Genomic DNA, 19,265 nt, shown 5'->3' on the forward strand with positions numbered 1-19,265 from the left:
GTTCTGAGTCTTGTCTTCACATTGAGTCCCACAAGTCTGTCAGCCTGTGGCTTCTGTCCATTGGAACACTCACGTTCCTTTCTTCCCCTGCGTTCCCCATCTGTAGACACAAGATTGCTCACAGCTGCCTCCCTGGCACTATCTGGCCCTCAAGAGTCTGGCAGCCAAGGGCATTGAGAGCAACGACCAGCCAGTCTACAGTTGAGCCCTCTCCAAGGCAGGTGTCTGCTTGCTGAGAGCCAATGGCAAAGCTCAATGCTGTCTCAAGGAAAGCAGTAATAGGAAGAGAACAGGAGGCAGGGGTAGGATAAATTGCAAAGTAGCAGGCAGGTTGTGTGCCGACATCAGGCATTGGAAGGCTTTCCTTTGAGTTCAGAGTTTAGGATTTTGGAGAAGCCCCAAATGCATGCTTCAATCCCAGCACACACACACACACACACACACACACACACACACACACACACACACACACACACACAAAGAAAAAGAAAAACAGAGGGATGGCTCTGGAGTCTGCCCCTATCGAAGTCTTGACCCCCCCATGCCCTCTGCTTGAGGAGAACACCAGGAGAGGCTGGACCAACCAGAGTTGCCAACATCAAAGTCTTGGCCCACCTGCACTCACCAGGAGACAAGAGGAGAGGGAGAAACCCCACCTGCACCCACTGGAAGAAGGGATGGGAAGAGGACAGTGTAAGAATGCATTCAACAACAGAAAGACCAATATGGCACCACCAGAATCTAGGAACTCTACACCAGCAAGACCTGAACATCCCAATGCAGATGAAGCAGAAGAGAAGAACCTTAAAAACAACTTTATGAAGATGTTAGAGATCCTCAAAGAGGAAATGAGAAAATCCCTTAAAGAAATGGAAGAAAAAACAAAAATATAGGGAATGGAGGAAAAGACAAACCAAAAATTTCAAGAAAAAAAACATCTCTTAAAGAAAGCAAGGAAAGCCAGGAAAAAGCAACCAAACAAGTGAAGGAAACAATTCAAACAGTTCAAGACTTGAAAGCTGAAACAGAAACAATAAAGAAGCCGGACATTGGTGATGCACACCTTTAGTCCTAGTACTCGGGAGGCAGAGGCAGGTGGATCTCTGAGAGTTCCAGGCCAGCCTGGTCTACCGAGTGAGTTCCAGGACAGGCTCCAAAACAATACAGAGAAACCCTGTCTCGGAAAAAGAAAAAAGAAAGAAAAGAAAAAGAAACAATAAAGAAAGCAGAATGAGGGAATGCTGGAAATAGAAAAGCTGGGTAAATGGTCAGAAACTACAGATGTAATTATAACCAATAGAATACAAGAGATGGAAGAGAGAATCTCAGGTGTTGAAGACTCACTAGAAGAAATACACTCATTGACCAAAGAAAATCTAAGTCCAACAAATCCTTAACACAAAATATCCAGGAAATATGGGACACCATGAAAAGGCCAAAACTAAGAATATTAGGTATAGAGGAAGGTGAAGAAATACAGCTCAAGGGTACAGAAAACATATTCAACAAAATCATAGAAGAAAACTTTCCCAACCTAAAGAAGGACATGCCTATGAAAGTACAAGAAGCTAATTTCTTCACCACATAATAATCAAAACATCAAACTTACAGAATAAAGAAAAATATTAAGAGCAGCAAAGGAAAAAGGCCAAGTAACATTTAAAGGCAGACATATCAGAATTATACCTGACTTCTCAATGGAAATTCTGAAAACCAAAAGGTCCTGATATTCTACCAACACTAAGAAACCATGGATGCCAGCCCAGACTACTACACCCAGCAAAACTTTCAATCACTATAGATATAGAAAACATGACATTCAATGACAAAACAAAACAAGATTTAAACAATACATATTCACTAATCCAGCCCTACAGAAAGAACTGGAAGGAAAACTCCAACCCAAGGAAGTTAACTACACTCACAAAAACATAGGCAATCTTCCCACTTTACCAAACACCAAAAGAGAAAAAGGGGTGGGAGATCCACACACAATACCAACATCAAATCCAAAACAAACAAGAATTAACAATCAATGGTCATTGATATCCCTCAATATCAATGGTCTTAACTCGCTTATGAAAAAAGACAAGGCTAACAGAATGGATACAAAGACAGAATCCATCCTTCTGCTGCATACAAGAAACACACTTCAACTTCAAAGACAGATGGTATCTCAGAGTTAAGGATTGGGAAAAGATTTTCCAATCAAATGGACCCAAGAAACAAGTGGGGTTACCAATCCTAATATCTAACAAATTATACTTTAAACTAAAATGAATCAAAAGAGATCATATTCATCAAAGGAGAAATCCATCAAGATGAAGTCTCAATTCTGAACATCTGTGCCCCAAATACAAAGGCACCTATGTTCGGAAAATAAGCATTACTAAAACTCAAATCACATATAAAACCTCACACACTTATAATGGGAGACTTCAACACCCCACTCTTACCAATAGATAGAACCACCAGACAGAAACTTAACAAAGAAACAAAGGAACTAATAGAACTTATGGCCCAATTGGGTTTAGCAGACATCTATGGAACTTTCCATCCAAACACAAAAGAATATACCTTCTTCTCAGTGCCACATGGAACCGTATCTAAAATCAACCACATACTTGGTAACATAGCAAACCTCAACAGGTACAAAAATTTGGAATAATCCCCTGTATCTTATCAGACCACCATGCTTTAAAGTTTGAATTCAACAAAAACACAAATTGCAGAAAACCTACAAACTCATGGAAATTGAATAATGTGCAACTGGACCATTCCTGGGTCAAAGAAGAAACAAAAAAAAATTGAAGACTTCCTAGAATTTAATGAGAATGAAGACACAACATACCCAAACTTATGGGACACTTTGAAAGCAGTGCTAAGAGGAAAGTTCATAGAACTAAGTGCCCACATGAAGAAACTGGAGAATAGTCTCACTAGAGAATTGACAGCACAACTGAAAGCTCTAAAACAAAAAGAAGCAAACTCACCAAGGAAGAGTAGATGACAGGAAATATGCAAATCGAGGCTAACATCAATAAAGTAGAACCTAGGAAAACAATACAAAGAATCAATGTAACAAAGAGTTGGTTCTTTGAGAAAATCAACATGATAGACAAAGCTTTTTTTTAGTTTCTTCTTCTTTTTTATTTTTTCTTATTTTTTATTTTAATTAGAAAGAAAATTATTTTACATGTCAGTCCCAGCTCTCTTTCCCTCCTCTCCTCCCCTGCCCCCCCAACTAACACCCTACCTATCCCAAACCTTTATCCAAACTTACCAAACGGCAGAGAATGAACATGCAAATTAACAAAATCAGAAATGAAATGGGAGACATAACAACAGACATTGAGGAAATCCAGAGAATCATCAGGTCGTACTTTGAAAACATGTACTCCTCAAAATTCGATAATCTAAAGGAAATGGACAATTTTCTGGATAGATACCACTTACCAAAATTAAACCAAGAACAGATAAGCAATTTAAAAAGACATATAACCCTTAATGAAATAGAAGCAGTCTCCCCCCACTCCCCACCCCAAAAAAAAAGCCCAGGGCCAGACGGCTTCAGTGCAGAATTCTATCAGAAATTCAAAGAACAGCTAATAACAATTCTCCTCAAAGTGTTCCACACAATAGAAGCAGAAAGGTCATTGCTTACAGGTCTTCAATAACCTTGATACCCAAGCCACACAAAGACACAAGAAAGAGCACTACAGACCAATATCCCTCATGAACATTGATGCAAAAATACTCAATAAAATACTGGCAAATTGAATCCAAGAAGACATCAGAAAAATCATCCACCAAGATAAAGTAGGCTTCATCCCAGGGATGCAGGGATGGTTCAACATAGGAAATCCATGAATGTAATCCACCATATGAAAAAACGGAGAAAGAAAAACCATATGATCACCTCACTAGATGCTAAAAAAGCCTTTGATAAAAATCCAACACCTCTTCATAATAAAGGTTCTGGAGAGATAGGGGATAACAGGAATATACCTAAACATAATAAAAGCAATATACAGCAAACCAACAGCCAACATCAAACTAAATGGAGAGAAACTCAACTCAATTCCTGTAAAATCAGGAACAAGACAAGGCTGTTCACTCTCTATATATCTCTTCAATATTGTACTTATAGTTCTAGCTAGAGCAATAAGACAACAAAAGGAGATCAAGGGGATATAAATTGGAAAGGAAAAGATCAAACTTTCACTATTTGCAAATGAGATGATGGTTTACATAAGTGACCAAAAAATTCTACCAGGGAACTTCTACAGCTGATAAACACCTTCAGCAAAGTGGCAGGATACAAGATTAACTCAAAAGAATCAGTAGCCCTACTATATACAGACGATAAAAGGGCTGAGAAAGAAATCAGAGAAACATCACTCTTTACAATTGCTATAAACAACATAAAATACCTTGGGTGAATGCTAACCAAACAAGTGAAAGACCTGTATCATAAGTACTTTTTGTCTTTAAAGAATGAAATTAAAGAAGATACCAGAAAATGGAATGATCTCCCATGCTCTTGGATAGGTAGGATCAACATAGTAAAAATGGCAATCTTACCAAAAGCAATCTACAGATTCAATGCAATCCCCATCAAAATCCCAACACAATTCTTCACGGATCTTGAAAGAACAATTCTCAAATAACTTTATATGAAAAAAAAAGACCAATGATAGCCAAAACAACCCTGTACAATAAAGGAACTTTCAGAGGCATCACCATCCCTGACTTCAAGCTGTATTATAGAGCAGAAAAAAACAATGGAATCTTGAAGTTCACAGGCAAATGGATGGAACTAAAAGAATCCATCCTGAGTGAGGTAACCCAGTCACAAAAAGATAAGATTGGTATGTACTCACTCATATATGACTTTTAGACATAGAGCAAAGTATTACCAGCATATAATCCACACTCACTGCCAGAGGAGCTAGGAAACAAGGAGGACCCCAAGAGAAAAATTGCATAGTCCCTCGAAGAAGGGGTGGGGGACAAGAACGCCTGAGCAAAGTGGGAGGGGTGGAGACAAAGGATGTGGGAAAGGAAGAAGGGGAAGGAGAACAAGAGGACTGAGACAGGGGAGGAATAAAGGAGGGCAAGAAAGGAAATGCCTTGTTAGAGGGAGACAGTACAGGTATGGAGAGAGGTCTGGCACAGGGAAAATGTTAGGGGATCCACAGGATGACCCCAACTAAGAATCCAGGCAGTGGTGGAGAAGATGCCATTGATGCCCTTCCCCTATAATGAGATTGATGTCTACCTTGGTTACCATTCCTAGAGCCTTCATCAAATAGCTGTTCAAAGCAGAAACAGGCACCCACAGCTAAGCACTGAACCATACTCCTGGAATCAAGTTGTGGAGAGTGAGAAGGGATGAGCAAAGGAGCCAAGACAGTGCTGCAGAAACCCGAAGATACAGTTGACCTGACCTAGTGAAAGCATGGAGACCCTAGTCATAAAGCTGGGGAAACAGCATTCGACCAAACCAAGCCCTCTGAATGTGGGTGCCAGCTAGGAGGCCAAGACAGTCTATGGGACCTCTAACAGTGGAGCCAGTCTTTAACCCTAGAACACAAATGGACTTAGGGAGCCCATTCCATATGGAAGGATACTATTGCATCCCACATACAGCAAGGAGGGTAGGCCCCCTCATGATATGACAGACTTTGAAGGTCCCTGGTGGAGGGCCTCACTATCCCTGGGAAGGAGTTGGGGCATGGGTTGGGGGGTTGGGGGGAAACATGGGAGGATGGGAGGTCAAGGGAATGGAGGGGATGGATATGTAAATATGAGTAGTAATTAAAGAATAAAAAAACAAATTGCAAAAAAAATTAAAGAAGATACCAGAAAATGGAAAGATCTTCCATGCTCTTGGATAGGTAGGATCAACATAGTAAAAATGACAATCTTGCCAATAGCAATTTACAGGTTCATTGCAATCCCTATCAAAATACCAGTACAATTCTTCACAGACCTTGAAAGAACAGTACTTCATATGGAAAAATAAAAAACCCAGGATAGCCAAAACAACACTGTACAATAAAGGAATTTCCGGAGGCATCACCATCCCTGACTTCAAGCTCTATTATAGAGCCAAAGTAATGAAAACAGCTTGATATTGGCACAAAAATGGACAGGTAGACAAATGGAATCGAATTGAAGTCTCTGATATTAATCCACACACCTACGAACACCTTATTTTTGACAAAGAAGCCAAAACTATACAATGGAAAAAAAGAAAGCATCTTCAACAAATGGTGTTGGCATAACTGGGTTCAGACATGTAGAAGATTGCCGATAGATCCATATCTATCACCATGCACAAAACTTAGGTCCAAATGGATGAAAGACCTCAACATAAATCCAGCCACACTGAACCTCTTAGAAGAGAAAGTGGAATGTACCCTTGAATGAATTGGTACAGTAGACCACTTCCTGAATATAACTCCACTAGCATAGACATTGAGATCAAGAATTAATAAATGAGACCTCCTGAAACTTAGAAGCTTTTGTAAGGCAAAGGACATAGTCAACAAGGCAAAATGGCAGCCCACAGAATGGAAAAGATCTTCACCAATTTCACATCTGACAGAGGGCTGATTTCCCAAATAGACAATGAACTCAAGAAGCTAATCACCAAAACACCAAACAATTCAATTAAAAAAGTGAGGTTCAGAACTAAATGGAGAATCAATAGAGAAATTTAAAATGGCTGAAAGACACATAAGAAAGTGTTCAACATCCTTAGCCATCAGGGAAATGCAAATCAAAACAACTCTGAGATATCATCTTACACCGGCCAGAATGGCTAAAATCAAAAACACCAATGACAGCTTATGCTGAAAAGGATGTGGAGAAAGAGGAACACTCTTCCATTGCTGGTGGGAGTGCAAACTTGTAAGACCACTTTGGAAATCAGTATAGCAGTTTCTCATGAAAATGGTAATCAGTCTACCTCATGATCCACTCTTGGGAATATACCCAAAGGATGCACATTCATACAACAAGGACATATGTTCAACTATGTTCATAGCAGCATTGTGTGTAATAGCCAGAACCTGGAAGCAACCTAGATGCCCCTCAACTGAAGAATGGATGGAGAAAATGTGGTACATTTACACAATGGAGTATTACTCAGTGGGAATAAAAACAATGGAATCTTGAAATCCGCAGGCAAATGGATGGACATACTGGAAGAAACCATCCTGAGTGAGGTAACCCAGTCACAGAAAGACAAGCATAGTATGTACTCACTCATATATGGATATTAGACATAGAGCAAAGGACTTCTAGCCTACAATCTGTACCACCAGAGAAACTAGGAAACAAGGGGGACCCTAAGAGAAAAATAATGGTCCCCCAGAAGAAGCGGAAAGGGACAAGAACTCCTGAGCAAATTGGGAGCACAGGGGGGAGAGGGTAAGGAGATAGGAAAAAGAGAAGGGGAGAAGAGGAGGGGGAGAAGAACAAGAGGGATCAGGAAGACTGAGACAGGGAAGCAAGACAAGAGATATCTTAATAGAGGGAGCCAGTATAGGTTTAAAGAGAAATCTGGCACAAGGGAAATGTTCAGAGATCCATCCACAAAGATGACCCCAACTAAGAATCTAGGCAGTAGTGAAGAAACCACCTTTGATGCCCTTCCCCTGTAATGAGATTGATGACTACCTTAATTGCCATCCTAGAGCCTTCATTCAGTAGCTGATGAAAGCAGAAGCAGACACCCACAGCTAAGCAATGAGCCATACTCCTGGAATCCAGTTGTAGACAGGGAGGAGGAATGAACAAAGGAGTAAAGACCATGCTGGAGAAACCTACAGAACCAGCTGACCTGACCCAGTGAGAGCACAAGGACCCCAGTTGCAAAGCTGGGGAACCAGCATTGGACTGAACCAAACCCTCTGAATGTGGGTACCAGCTAGGAGGCCTGGGAAGGCTATGGGACCTCTAACAGTGGAGCCAGTATTTATCCCTAGTTCACAAATGGACTTTGGGAGCCCATTCCCTATGGAGGGATACTATTTCAGACCAGATATGGGGAGGAGGGCCTAAGCCCTCCCCCAAATGTTTGACAGATTTTGATGATCCCCTCTGGAAGGCCTCAGCATCCTTGGGAAACATGTGTGGGGTAGTTGGGGGGGAGGTAAGGGCTTGGAGGGATAGGAGGGAGAGGGAATGGGGGAGGGGATTGATATGTAAAATAATTGTTTCTAAATAAAAAAAAAGGGATGGGAGACAGGGAGAGGGGAGGAGAGAGGAGCCTGCTGAGATTGAGGAGATGCCAGGCTGCTGAGCCTGACTGCCCACAATTCCAAAGCAGTGATCACATCTCTTTGTACCCAGTCGTCCCTGACCTCAGCAGCTGTCTCTTCCTGCCGAGATGGTCCCTGCCCAGTAGGACAGTCCATGGCTGCCAATGTGCCAGATTGTTTCCCCTGCTCAGCTCTCGGGATGGGTAGCCACAAGAGTGAACCACTTCTAGGGAAAAGAGCTGACATGGATGGAATTTGCCTGAATGTCCAACATTGCCCAGCCATGACCAGAAGGTCACAGGGTGACTTTCAGTCTGAGAGCTGAGCTGTTAAGGTGACAACTGGCAAAGCTAAACGGCCATGTGCTGAGAGAGAATGTCTCAGTTCTATCCAAGAAGATTAGAGGTGGAGCTGGGGACACAGGAGGATCCTGAAGTCTGTGACTGTGTAACTCTCAGGTGAACAGATCTTCCACTGAGATGGGAAACACTCCCTTACTTGGAGTTGAATATAAGCCCCTAAACTCCCGGTGTGCCCTTCCAGCCGTGACTTATACCTTTACTGCTTCCCAACACAAGGCCTTCTCTACTAAATGTAGCTCATCCTGGGGACTCCTGAGCAGCCATCCCACTGGACTAAATACAGTGCTCTTGTAAAAAGCTCCAGTGCCTCCCTGCAGCTCCACACACTTCTGTGATAAATGGGTAGACCTAAGAAAAGCTCCCAGGTATGTCCATCCTTTCGAAATTTTGACTCAGTGTTCTCATCTACAAAATTCATGTGGGAGAATCACACAAGTTACAAATAAATAGCAAGCTTACGTTTTGAGTATTGTGAATTGAATGTGAAATGTCCCCCATAGACGCATGTGTTTCAGTGTTCTGTTCTCACCGTCTAAGGCTGCTTAGGAAAGTTGTGGGACATTTAAGAAGTAGAGCCTTGAGATTGCATAGCCCAACCTTACTTTCTATTCGCCTTCCACTTTCTGTCTATAGAAGCAATATGACCAGTCTGCTTCCCACTCCTACTGCCCGCCATGCCTTCTCCATCATGTGTTCCCTCCAACTCTAAGCCAGGAAAGAAAATTCTTCCTTCCTTAAATTGCTTATTGTCATGCATTTTATCACGGCAATGAAAAAAAAAGGATTAATACAGTAAGTTAATGATTTTGAGGTGGACTGCATTCATAGCTATATCCTTGGTCACATGGAGCTGGCTGTGGGTTGAACATGTCTGTTAGTAGGTCCATCTGTCCAGCGTTCAAGGCTAGGGAAACAGAAGAGGGCATGCAGGACTAGATAGGTGACAGGTTTGACCTTCACAAGGTAAAACTAGACAAGAGGAGAGACGTCCATCTGGGCTGCATTTGGACCAGAACTTAGGCAGTTCCTGTGAAGCTGCAATATGTATGCAGGTGAAGGTATAGGAGCTGTGGGGGATGAGAGATGGGTGCAAGACGCATGGAGAGAGAGAGAGAGAGCAACTGACAAGGGCTTTTTGACTGAAGTGTCCAGACCAGAGATTGAATTCCTTGTCTGCTTCCTTTCATGGTGGATCTCTGAGACTTTAAGCAAAGACTGGGCTATACCATAGATACCACAGAATTTAGGAGGGGTGCCATTGGTTATGCATAGGGTTGCTGTGGAAACCATCTGGCTTTATTCATCTGAGCCATGTGTCTCCAAACTGTGTTTTTATTTAGATGATCTCTCCCCAGAGGTCATGGATCAGCAAACATAGCCTTCAACAAAAGCAGCTGAGAGACGAATAATGAGAAATCACCAGATTCTTGACTGGGTTGGGTACTTGGTGTGATCAGGGAGGGCAGGTATCCACTGTAGTTACCAGAAAGCTCACCCAACATTTCCGGGACGTCCTGATCATCAGGAGGAGCACAGCAAGACAGCCAGGCAGGGGGCGAGGCTGGAGCTCAGAGTATAAGGTGAGAAATATGAAAGTCCATGCTGAGCAGAGAATAGCGCTGAGCAGAGAATAGAGAAAGTCTTGACTTTCTCCTCTGCTCTGCTGTTCAAGGGTCATGTCCCACCTGAACATCAGAGTACATGGTCCAATATGGAAGGAGATGTGCACTGTAAAATGAGGTTTTTCATGAAAATTCTGGAAGCTTCCTAGACAATACCAGGTTCTTCAGGGGTCAAAAGACCCACCGAGGCATACAGGGACCATAGCTTATAAAAACCCAAGCTTGGTTAATGCTACGCTGTCACCTTGAGAAATGATGTTGCTGTGCTGAGAATTGATGCTGTGGTTTTGCATGTGCTGGTCGAGTGCTCTACCCCTGTGCTATGTATCCCTGGGCCTCTTCTTGTTTCTTCTTTATTTGGAAACAAGATATTACTAAAGTTATTCCAGCTGTCCTTGAACGCAATTTATAGCATAGGCAAACCTTGATCCTCCTGCCTCAGCCTGCACCACCAGACCTGGCTTGAAATTCTTACTAACTTTGCAATAAAGGGATTCGTGTTCTCATTTTGCTGTATCTTTTCAATGCTCTTCGAAAGTGAATTGTTTGATTGATTATCCTACATACATGGCTCCTTTATTAAATCCAGGGTCTCTTCCTCATAACCAAACCATAAGCCTAAGAGTCTTTCAGGAATTGTTTGCTAATCCTGTGTTTTGGGTATTCAGTAGGTGCCCAATAAACTCATATTCCTAGAATTTTCAAACGTCTCTGTTTGTGCATTAATCCATTCAACAAACATTCACAGAAGAGGGAAAAAAATCTACCCAGAAAATCCTTCCAATTAAAAGGTTAACAGCAGGGTTCAGCAATGAATTCCAATACAAGGCTGTCACCAGAGTTGAACTTGGTTTTCAATATCCAGTCAAACAGGTAAAACCATGACTTCAACGTGACTAAATTTTAAAAAAGAAAAGCAAGACAGTATTTATGTGGATGTCTCATCCAAGCTCAAACACAAGCTTTAGTTCCCATTATCTGCTCTCACGGGAGCCCTGCTTGAGCTGAAGAATATGAATGCTTGACTGCCTCCTATTTCTCTCTTGACAGGCGTGAGTAACGCCGAGGCTCGGCAGCCAGGAAAGTCTCCCCACTTCAGTGCCAACTGGATCGTGGGCAGTGCCGACCTGGAGATCATTAATGCCACAACTGGCAAGAGAAGCTGTGGGGGCTCATCCCGGCTCTGCAAGCACGTGTTTTCTGCTCGGTGGGCACGGCTGCATGGTAGGGTAGGTCGCACCGGTCCTTTCTGGGAAGAAAACTAGCTGTGCCTGGGCTCTGGTTAAAACCCTGTGGAAGCTCCGGGCAAATGGGACATCATTTGGTCTGCAGTAACTGTGAGACAGGACGTGCAAACTGATCCCCAGGGTTACTGCCCTTTCTCCAACTAACTGCCCAGGAATTTCCTCCAAGCACTTGAAGCTTTGCTACCCAAATGTGGTCCTCAGTGCTTGTGGACTGAGTCTTTGTGAAGTCAAGCAACAAAAGAGCTTATTGTTGGACCAGCTAATGCCACCAGGCACTGTGCCAATTGGTTTACGGAGCATGTCATAAGAAAGGTACATAAAGCAGCTGGAGAGAAGACTCCATGGCTAAGTACACTTGCTCCTCTAGGGTTCAGTTCCAGAAATCTCGTGACTACACATAACTTTCTGTAGCTCCAGTTTCAGGGAATCCACTGCCCTCTTTTGGCCTCTGCTGGCACTGCACACAAGTGGTGCAAATATATTCCCCCACACCCACACAAGTACACATAAAATAAAATAATTTTTTAAGATGTCAAAAAGAGAAAAAGAATTTAATATCATTCCAAATTCAGATACAAAGAAACTACACCTCAGAAAGTACATAAGGGCTGGCAAGGTGGCTTAAATGGATAAAAGCATTTGCCACCAAGCTTGAGGACCCAAGTTTAGTCCTCAAGACCTACATGGTAAAAGAAGAGAACAGACTCCTGCAAGTTGCCTTCTGATTCCCAAATGCATGCTGTGTCATGAACACACACACACACACACACACACACACACACACACACACACACACACACACACACGAGGGAGAGAAGAAGAGAGGGAGGAGAGAAGGAAGGAATGAAGGAGGGAGGGAGAGAGGGAGAGGAAGGGAGGAAAGGGAAGGGAATAAGGTAATTTCCCACTAAATTTCAGTGGTGACTGTCAGAACTAACATTTTCCCCAACCCAGAAGGCTACCCATTTCTACTACAGCAATGTTTCAGAATCTGCTTTCCATTCATAAATAGATAATAACTACATTTGGGGGGGTTAAAACTCAAATGTGGCTTTTATGTACTTTGGAAGCATAGCCGACTATAATAAAATATAGATAAAAGTAAACTAATGAAGAAAAAGTATTGTGTCCATTTTTTTGTATTGGGACAGCTCAGCCAAGGAACCCCTTGCTATGTAAGCATGGGGACTTGAGTTAAAGCCCCAGAGACCACGCAAAAACACGGAGCATGGTGGCCTATTAGTCCCCAAACTGGGGGAGGCTGAGGCAGGCAGATTCCTGGAGCTAGCTATCCACCAGCCTAGCCTAATCAGCAAGCTCTGGGCCAGTGAGAGACCCTGTCTTAGAGAAGGGATGGGGGACAAAGTTGGCACCTTCTGAAGACCATTACTCCTGAGATTGGCCTCCAGTGTCCATGTGCACCTGCACACTTATTTGCACCCATATGGCATGCACACCCAATAATAGTGTTTGGGTTGGCATATCAATCTGTAGAGTAGCAGATAGACAAACACTTTAGCATTTTTTTTCTACTCAGAGAATGTTGAACATTGCAGTCACCTAAGAGTTTGGCAGCAACCTTCTGCCTCTGCTGCAACCATGCAGATGTGGATGTATGGCACCATATCCTCCAGTTCTGCTCAGAACTCTCTGCCTCTGTCATGCCTACTCTGGCCCCCTTCCCCATGTCTCACCTGTCCCAAAGACTTGGAAAGGCCTGAGGGAACACAGCTCTTCTTGTCTTGCTGAACAAATAGGTGCTTTTCTTGTTCCCATGATCATGGTGGCATTGGCCACAAACCCTCTGGAAAGGCCCTGCAGTGTTATTTGAAGCTCCCCTACCACAGGCCTGCCCTCTGCCTTTCTGTCCTTCTGTTGGGGGATTGAAGACACAAATGGATACGTTCTCCCTGCCTTACACTGCTCCAACTTTTGCCTCCTATGACTCAGAAACGCGATGACATCCCACTTTTACTGCCTTTCTAGTTAACGAACAACATAACTAAGCCCCTCTTCTCTCCTGCCTGCCATGATGCTCTTAGCACACAATCCTACCCTGGTAATCCTTCTCCAGAAAGAATAGAAAAAGCAATGGTTTTATTATAGGTGCTATTTTGTTTCTTTCTGGGGTTTGCTGAGTTTTGGGGTTTTGTTTATTTTGAGTCAATGTCTTCCTGTATAGCCCAAGCCCGCCTTAAACACACAGCAGTCCTCCTTATTCAACCTCTAAAGTGACAAGATTACAGGTGTGTGCCATCACACTTAGCTAAGAAAGTAGTGTTAAATTCTTAATAGGAGGTGAGTCATATGTCATGTTATACATTTGTTAATCACAGGCACTTCTGATGAAGCAAAGTATCCTTAACAATGGGGTTTGTCACAGAATTTTCCAATAGAACTCAGATAACTGCACTTCAGTTTGTTTGTTTTTTCATATGTATTTGTGTATATTCCATTATGCATACAGGAGGGAGAGTGCATGCACACATGAGTTTGGAGGCTAAATGTCAACATTGCGTGTCTTCCTCAATTGCTTCTCCTTATTTTCTGATACAGGGTCTCTCACTGAACTTGAAACTCACCAAGAGGCTAGACTAGCTAGCCAGCAAATCTCAGGCAATTGCCTGTCTTTACCTCCCCAGTGCTGGGATTATAGGTGCAAACCAACACATGCAGCTTTTGACATGAATTCTAGGGATCTAACACAAGTCCTCATGCTTGACAGCCAGGCACTTAACTAAGAGAACCACCTCCTCAGGCCCTGCCACTGTACTGTTAAAGGAGAAGGAGATGCCAAAGGTTGAAATCAAGTAGTATTTTGCTTGTGAAACTTTTCATGTTACTGTGACAGGTTGAATTCACTTCCTCCTTTTTTCCACAGCTAAGCACTCGGATCCCCAGCCATGGAGACACACCGTCCATGTACTGTGAGGCCAAGCTGGGGGCTTACACCTACCAATCTGTTAAACAGCAGCTCTTCAAGGCTTTTCAGAAAGCTGGTCTTGGCACCTGGGTGAGAAAACCACCAGAGCAAGATCAGTTTCTACTAAGTCTCTAAGTCACTAGACTCCTTTGCTTCACTTTGGACCAGAATGAAACTCCTGGAGGGGATGCAGCCATCTGATGGTGTGGTGTGTCCATCAGTTCGTGACATTTGTTCTCCTTTGGTGTTCAGGAACACATGTGTTCATGTTTGGATGAGAGACTAGATTTGAGTTTGGGTCATGCTGCTTCTCTCTGGGTTGTTAGTTCCAAGAACTCTGTCTACATAGCTAAAGGTAAAGCACTATTGCATCAGTCCCATCCCTTACTGGGTATCAAAAGGAATAATCTGTTCAGGCAAAGGGATCTCAGAGGCGAGATTGAAAAGTGGTACTGAAGTATAGCCTCATACACTGTCCTCTGTGCTTCCTTCCCCTTCCATGGGCCTCTCTAGTGGTGTGATTAAGTCTCACCAGCACAAGTTTATATGACTTCAAGATAAGTCACAGGTGAAAAGAAAAGCCATGGGCTCCCCACCTCCAAAGAACCCAACAGGAATGCTATATTGTTTTCATTATTCATTCAGGCCTTTCCACCTTCTTCCAAAAAGGACTTGAGATGGACACTGTTAAAGAGCAACTGAAGTAAATGAAAACCATGTTTATGACACAAAGATATAGTTACCTAAGACACAAAAGAGTCATGACCTGTAATCTAAGAAAACTGTTTTTAAACTACCCAATGGTAGAATGTTTCAAACAAACCCAGGTCTATTCACTTGATCACAATCTTTTCATTGCTTTTCGTAGATAATGGCAGCCATGGAAGTGAGAATTGTAGAATGGTTAGCTACTACCCAATAATCTCTATATTAGGTAATAGTAATGAAACTGGGTCTTAGATCAAATTCTGAATTTTTAAATGGATTTTTATTATAAAAAAGTACACACACACACAAAAAAAACACTCAACAAAATCTTTAGGTTTGAGGAGCTACTCGCTCTCTATCACTTTAGGTTCCTTATTTATCATCTTGCATGAATAAAAAACAATAATTATAACAATAATAGGTATGGCTTAGTTGCCAAAATTAAAGCCAATGGGCATCAAAGTTCATGTCTAGACATAGATCACTTTAATATTTAGCCTATATCATCATCCCTAAGCAGAGAATATCCAGGCAAAGGGAGACATGTCGCTAACATAGTTTTTGTCAGCCCATGTTCCTTGAATTAATTTTTTCCATTTAGAGCTCATTTCTAACATTCATCAAGCTAGTTAACATGTTACAATCTTTTTTATTTAAAAAAAATCCCATCTGTTGAACTGTAGAGATGGCTCAGCAGTTAAGAGAACTTTGTACTCCTAGAGAGGACTCTTGTTCAATTCCCAGTACCCACATGGCAGCTTACAACCATCTATAACTCCAGCTCCAGTGGTTACAACACCTTCTTCTTGCCTTTGAGGGTTCCATGCAACCATGCAGTACACTTATGTACATGTGGTAAAACTATCATATACATAAGATGAAAATTAATAAATCCTTTTAATCCCATCTGAACTGCATTATTTTCATTTTGTTTTAAAAAATTGTAGAAGGAACCACTTCTAGAATATGGGATTCCTGGCTAGAATTCTAGCTCATCAATCAATCATCAATAAAAATTCAACCATTACATCATGATGTACATATTCTGACATACATTGCGGGTATCATAAGAATGAGGCAAACATGAAATACATTGAGTTGTAGCTGACACAATAAAAAGAAGAGAGGAGATAAATTCCTTGGATTTATTATGAGACCACATTTATCACTAAAGTCCTTTGAGAAAAGAATATGAACACCATTGTAAAAACATTTCAAGATAAACTTTCAAAGACAGGCAAATGTTTTGCAAATAAATGATTTATATTAATCTTTAATAAACACTGAGGAAAATGGAATCTTCACTCAGTATAAAGGCTATGATCAAAGGGCCAGCTTGTAGTAATCTCTAATAACTTGATGTATAACTAGGAGGAAAGTTAGAAACACAGGAAACCTTGAGAGCTGAGTTGTGGCTTAGATGTTGTCTTTCAGCCACTAGGTACAGTTACTTCCTGGCTGAAATCTAAGACCCTCCTCAAGTCATTTGCATTCTGAGGGGTGGGATGGAGAATGCAGAGCACTTCACATCAGTTTTGTTGATTATAAAAAGATTGGCATTAACTGCAGGGTCTTAAATGTCTCCATCATGTCATGGAAAGAGGAAGAATGTGACACCTTTCAAGTATTCTCAGTAAATACCACCACTTTGGCCTATGCAAGAGACATAGAAAGAAGCTGCTTACCCAGCAGTGAGCACCATCATGTGCACACATTGCAGGTCTAGGGTTATGAACATAGTGTCTAAGGTATTGATTTTCCAGAAACAACCCAAACTTTCCTAAAGATGACTATCTCTCTTTTTGAAAGTCAACAATTGAATTCATTCTACCCCTTAGCACTAGCATAGAAATTCACTTATTGATTTCAATTATGTGTATGTGTGTGTGAGTATGTGCATGTGTGTGTAGGTGCCTGCAGGAGGCTGAAGAGGGTGACTAAGCCACTGGAGTTAGAGTTGCAGGCAGTTTTGGGACACCCTATGTGGGTTCTGGGAATCAAACTTGGATCCTCTGGAAGACGCTCTTAAACACTGAGCAAACTCTCCAGCCCTCAGTATCACAACAGGCTATTCCTAGCGAGGAGAGCTAGGGGATCCACATATTTCTACAACAGTAGAAGATGTTTCTGATGCTACAAGTGTGATTTAAGAGACTATGGCTTTCCAAAGAGACATCACGGGGAAATGCTTTTTTTAATAGTTGACTATCTTGCAAGATCCTTGTCAAAGTGAGTGTGAAATAAGGAGGAGATGGGAGGAAGGAAGCAGAGGTCCCTGAATCTGTTCAATGAAAAGAGAGTTGTTGAAATTATCTAAAGTAAACCCTGCCACATGCTGAGAAGCAGAGGTCATGAAAGGCAATCTTCCAGAAACAGGAGGAAACAAAGAGGCATTATGAGGGAAGAATAAAAGGCCTGTGACATTTATTATCTGGAGCAGACGGGTAGCCACATCCGTATTTCACACCTACATCATGCTGGGACATGTGTGTTGCCCCTGACCTACAAAAACCCAACCCACTCTAGAAGTAACCAGTCACAAGATCTGGTGTACATGGAATAAACCCTGAAAGAGTGAGTAACAAAAGCCTAAGGATTTTTCTCACATTGGTATCCACAAAAGCATCCCAACCTTACTTTGGGCTGCCCTGCATTTTAACTACTGAATTAGTGTCTTGGGAGCAACTCAGAAACACCCCATTGGAGGTTTTTATAAGAATGAAACACAAATAGGTCGTATTTATCTTTTCATCACCTTGGAAACAAATACAGTAGAACTAATCAAAAAGAATATGGGTAGAATATAAAGAGGACATGCAGGTATCTTAGCCACCTTGGCTGTTCTTGTCCATCTGATTTATATCAAAACTACCCCCGTCTTTCTGTGATCTTTACACCCTTTGTTTTCAAATCTTCTGTCTTCTGTATTGATACCCATTGAGTCTCACTCCTAAAGTCCAAATAGAAGTCAGCATCATCTTTATCTGCCTCCAATACACATTGCTTTCCTATTGTGGAGATAAACAATTTAAGGTTTTCTGCTTGGTTCTCAGTCAAAAAGCCTGTGTCTGTTCATTGTGAGCCTTTGTAGAGGACTGAGCCCCATGGTAAAGTCCACAAGGACACAGAAGCTCTGCTCATCCACCTCCAGCAAAAGATTTCACAACAATGTATAATATCAAGTTTCTGAAGTTATGATTTCTTTGGATTTTGGTTTTTGCCCAGGAAAAGATTTGCAAGTCACTGACAATCGCTTCCTTTTGACTTCAATGATCCTCTTTAACCTGTATATATCTATCATGTCACTATTGATTTTGTGATGTCTTGTTGTCTCTCACAAATGTCAGGCTAAGTTACTTTTCCAAAAGATGCATAGCTCATATTTTTTCCATATAATTTCCTTTTCACAAGACAGTTCTTACCAATAAATTTAAATGCATTTTGTATAGTGTTTACCATATTTGATGAGCCATAATTAGTAAATACATAGTATATCAATGCTCAGAATAGAATAGTTGCAGTATTTTGATGAAATCCTATTTTTAGATTATAAATTTCAAGATGAGTCTATAGTATCTTGTTTAAAAAGACAACTGAAATTTAAATAGAATAGACTTTTTTTATTTAGGGAAACTTCTATGATCACTTCTAAGAAGCCATTCTAATAAAATTACCTAATTGGCCCAAAAGATAATAAATAGCAACCAAAGGAAATTAGAAAATTTCTTTCTTTTTATGTACTACCAGTTGACTGCTGTGACCACATTTTCCAGCCAAAGTCTCAGCATTCAGCAAAGCCTGTTTCTCCATCACTCTTATCTAGGGCAATTTTCAGACTCTTCAGTCTTGTATAGGACTATGCTGAACATTTTAAAGAAGTATCCCAGCTTTGAATGTTTGCAGAGTTCATGAAGGAGTAGAGAATACAAAGTACTGCCCCAGGAAAGGGTATAACACCAAGAATCAACCCTTATCTGGGCAGGGAAAGAAGTGATATCATGCTGTTAGGTTGTTAGGGATGACATGGGTGGAGGCTGCACAAGTTGGGACTAGGGAACTTCTATGGGGGGCTTTGAAAGGTTTAGGCCCAGGGAGCTGTCTATGGTTCTGACTCATAGTTAAACATGGAA

The 19,265-nt window shown here is 41.7% G+C and overlaps 1 protein-coding gene across 1 annotated transcript in view; it reads left to right on the forward strand.

Annotated features, from left to right (window-relative positions):
* The window catches only part of Adarb2 (adenosine deaminase RNA specific B2 (inactive)), a 195,801-nt gene extending 181,239 nt beyond the window's left edge, over positions 1–14,562 (forward strand). The window contains exons 9-10 of the mRNA XM_035441717.1: positions 11,308–11,486; positions 14,386–14,562. Coding sequence (XP_035297608.1) covers positions 11,308–11,486; positions 14,386–14,562 — 356 coding nt within the window. The remainder of the gene's footprint in view (positions 1–11,307; positions 11,487–14,385) is intronic.
* Positions 14,563–19,265: the final 4,703 nt, after the last annotated feature.

The sequence above is a fragment of the Cricetulus griseus genome, chromosome 3, assembly GCF_003668045.3.
Source record: "Cricetulus griseus strain 17A/GY chromosome 3, alternate assembly CriGri-PICRH-1.0, whole genome shotgun sequence".
NCBI lineage: Eukaryota > Metazoa > Chordata > Mammalia > Rodentia > Cricetidae > Cricetulus > Cricetulus griseus.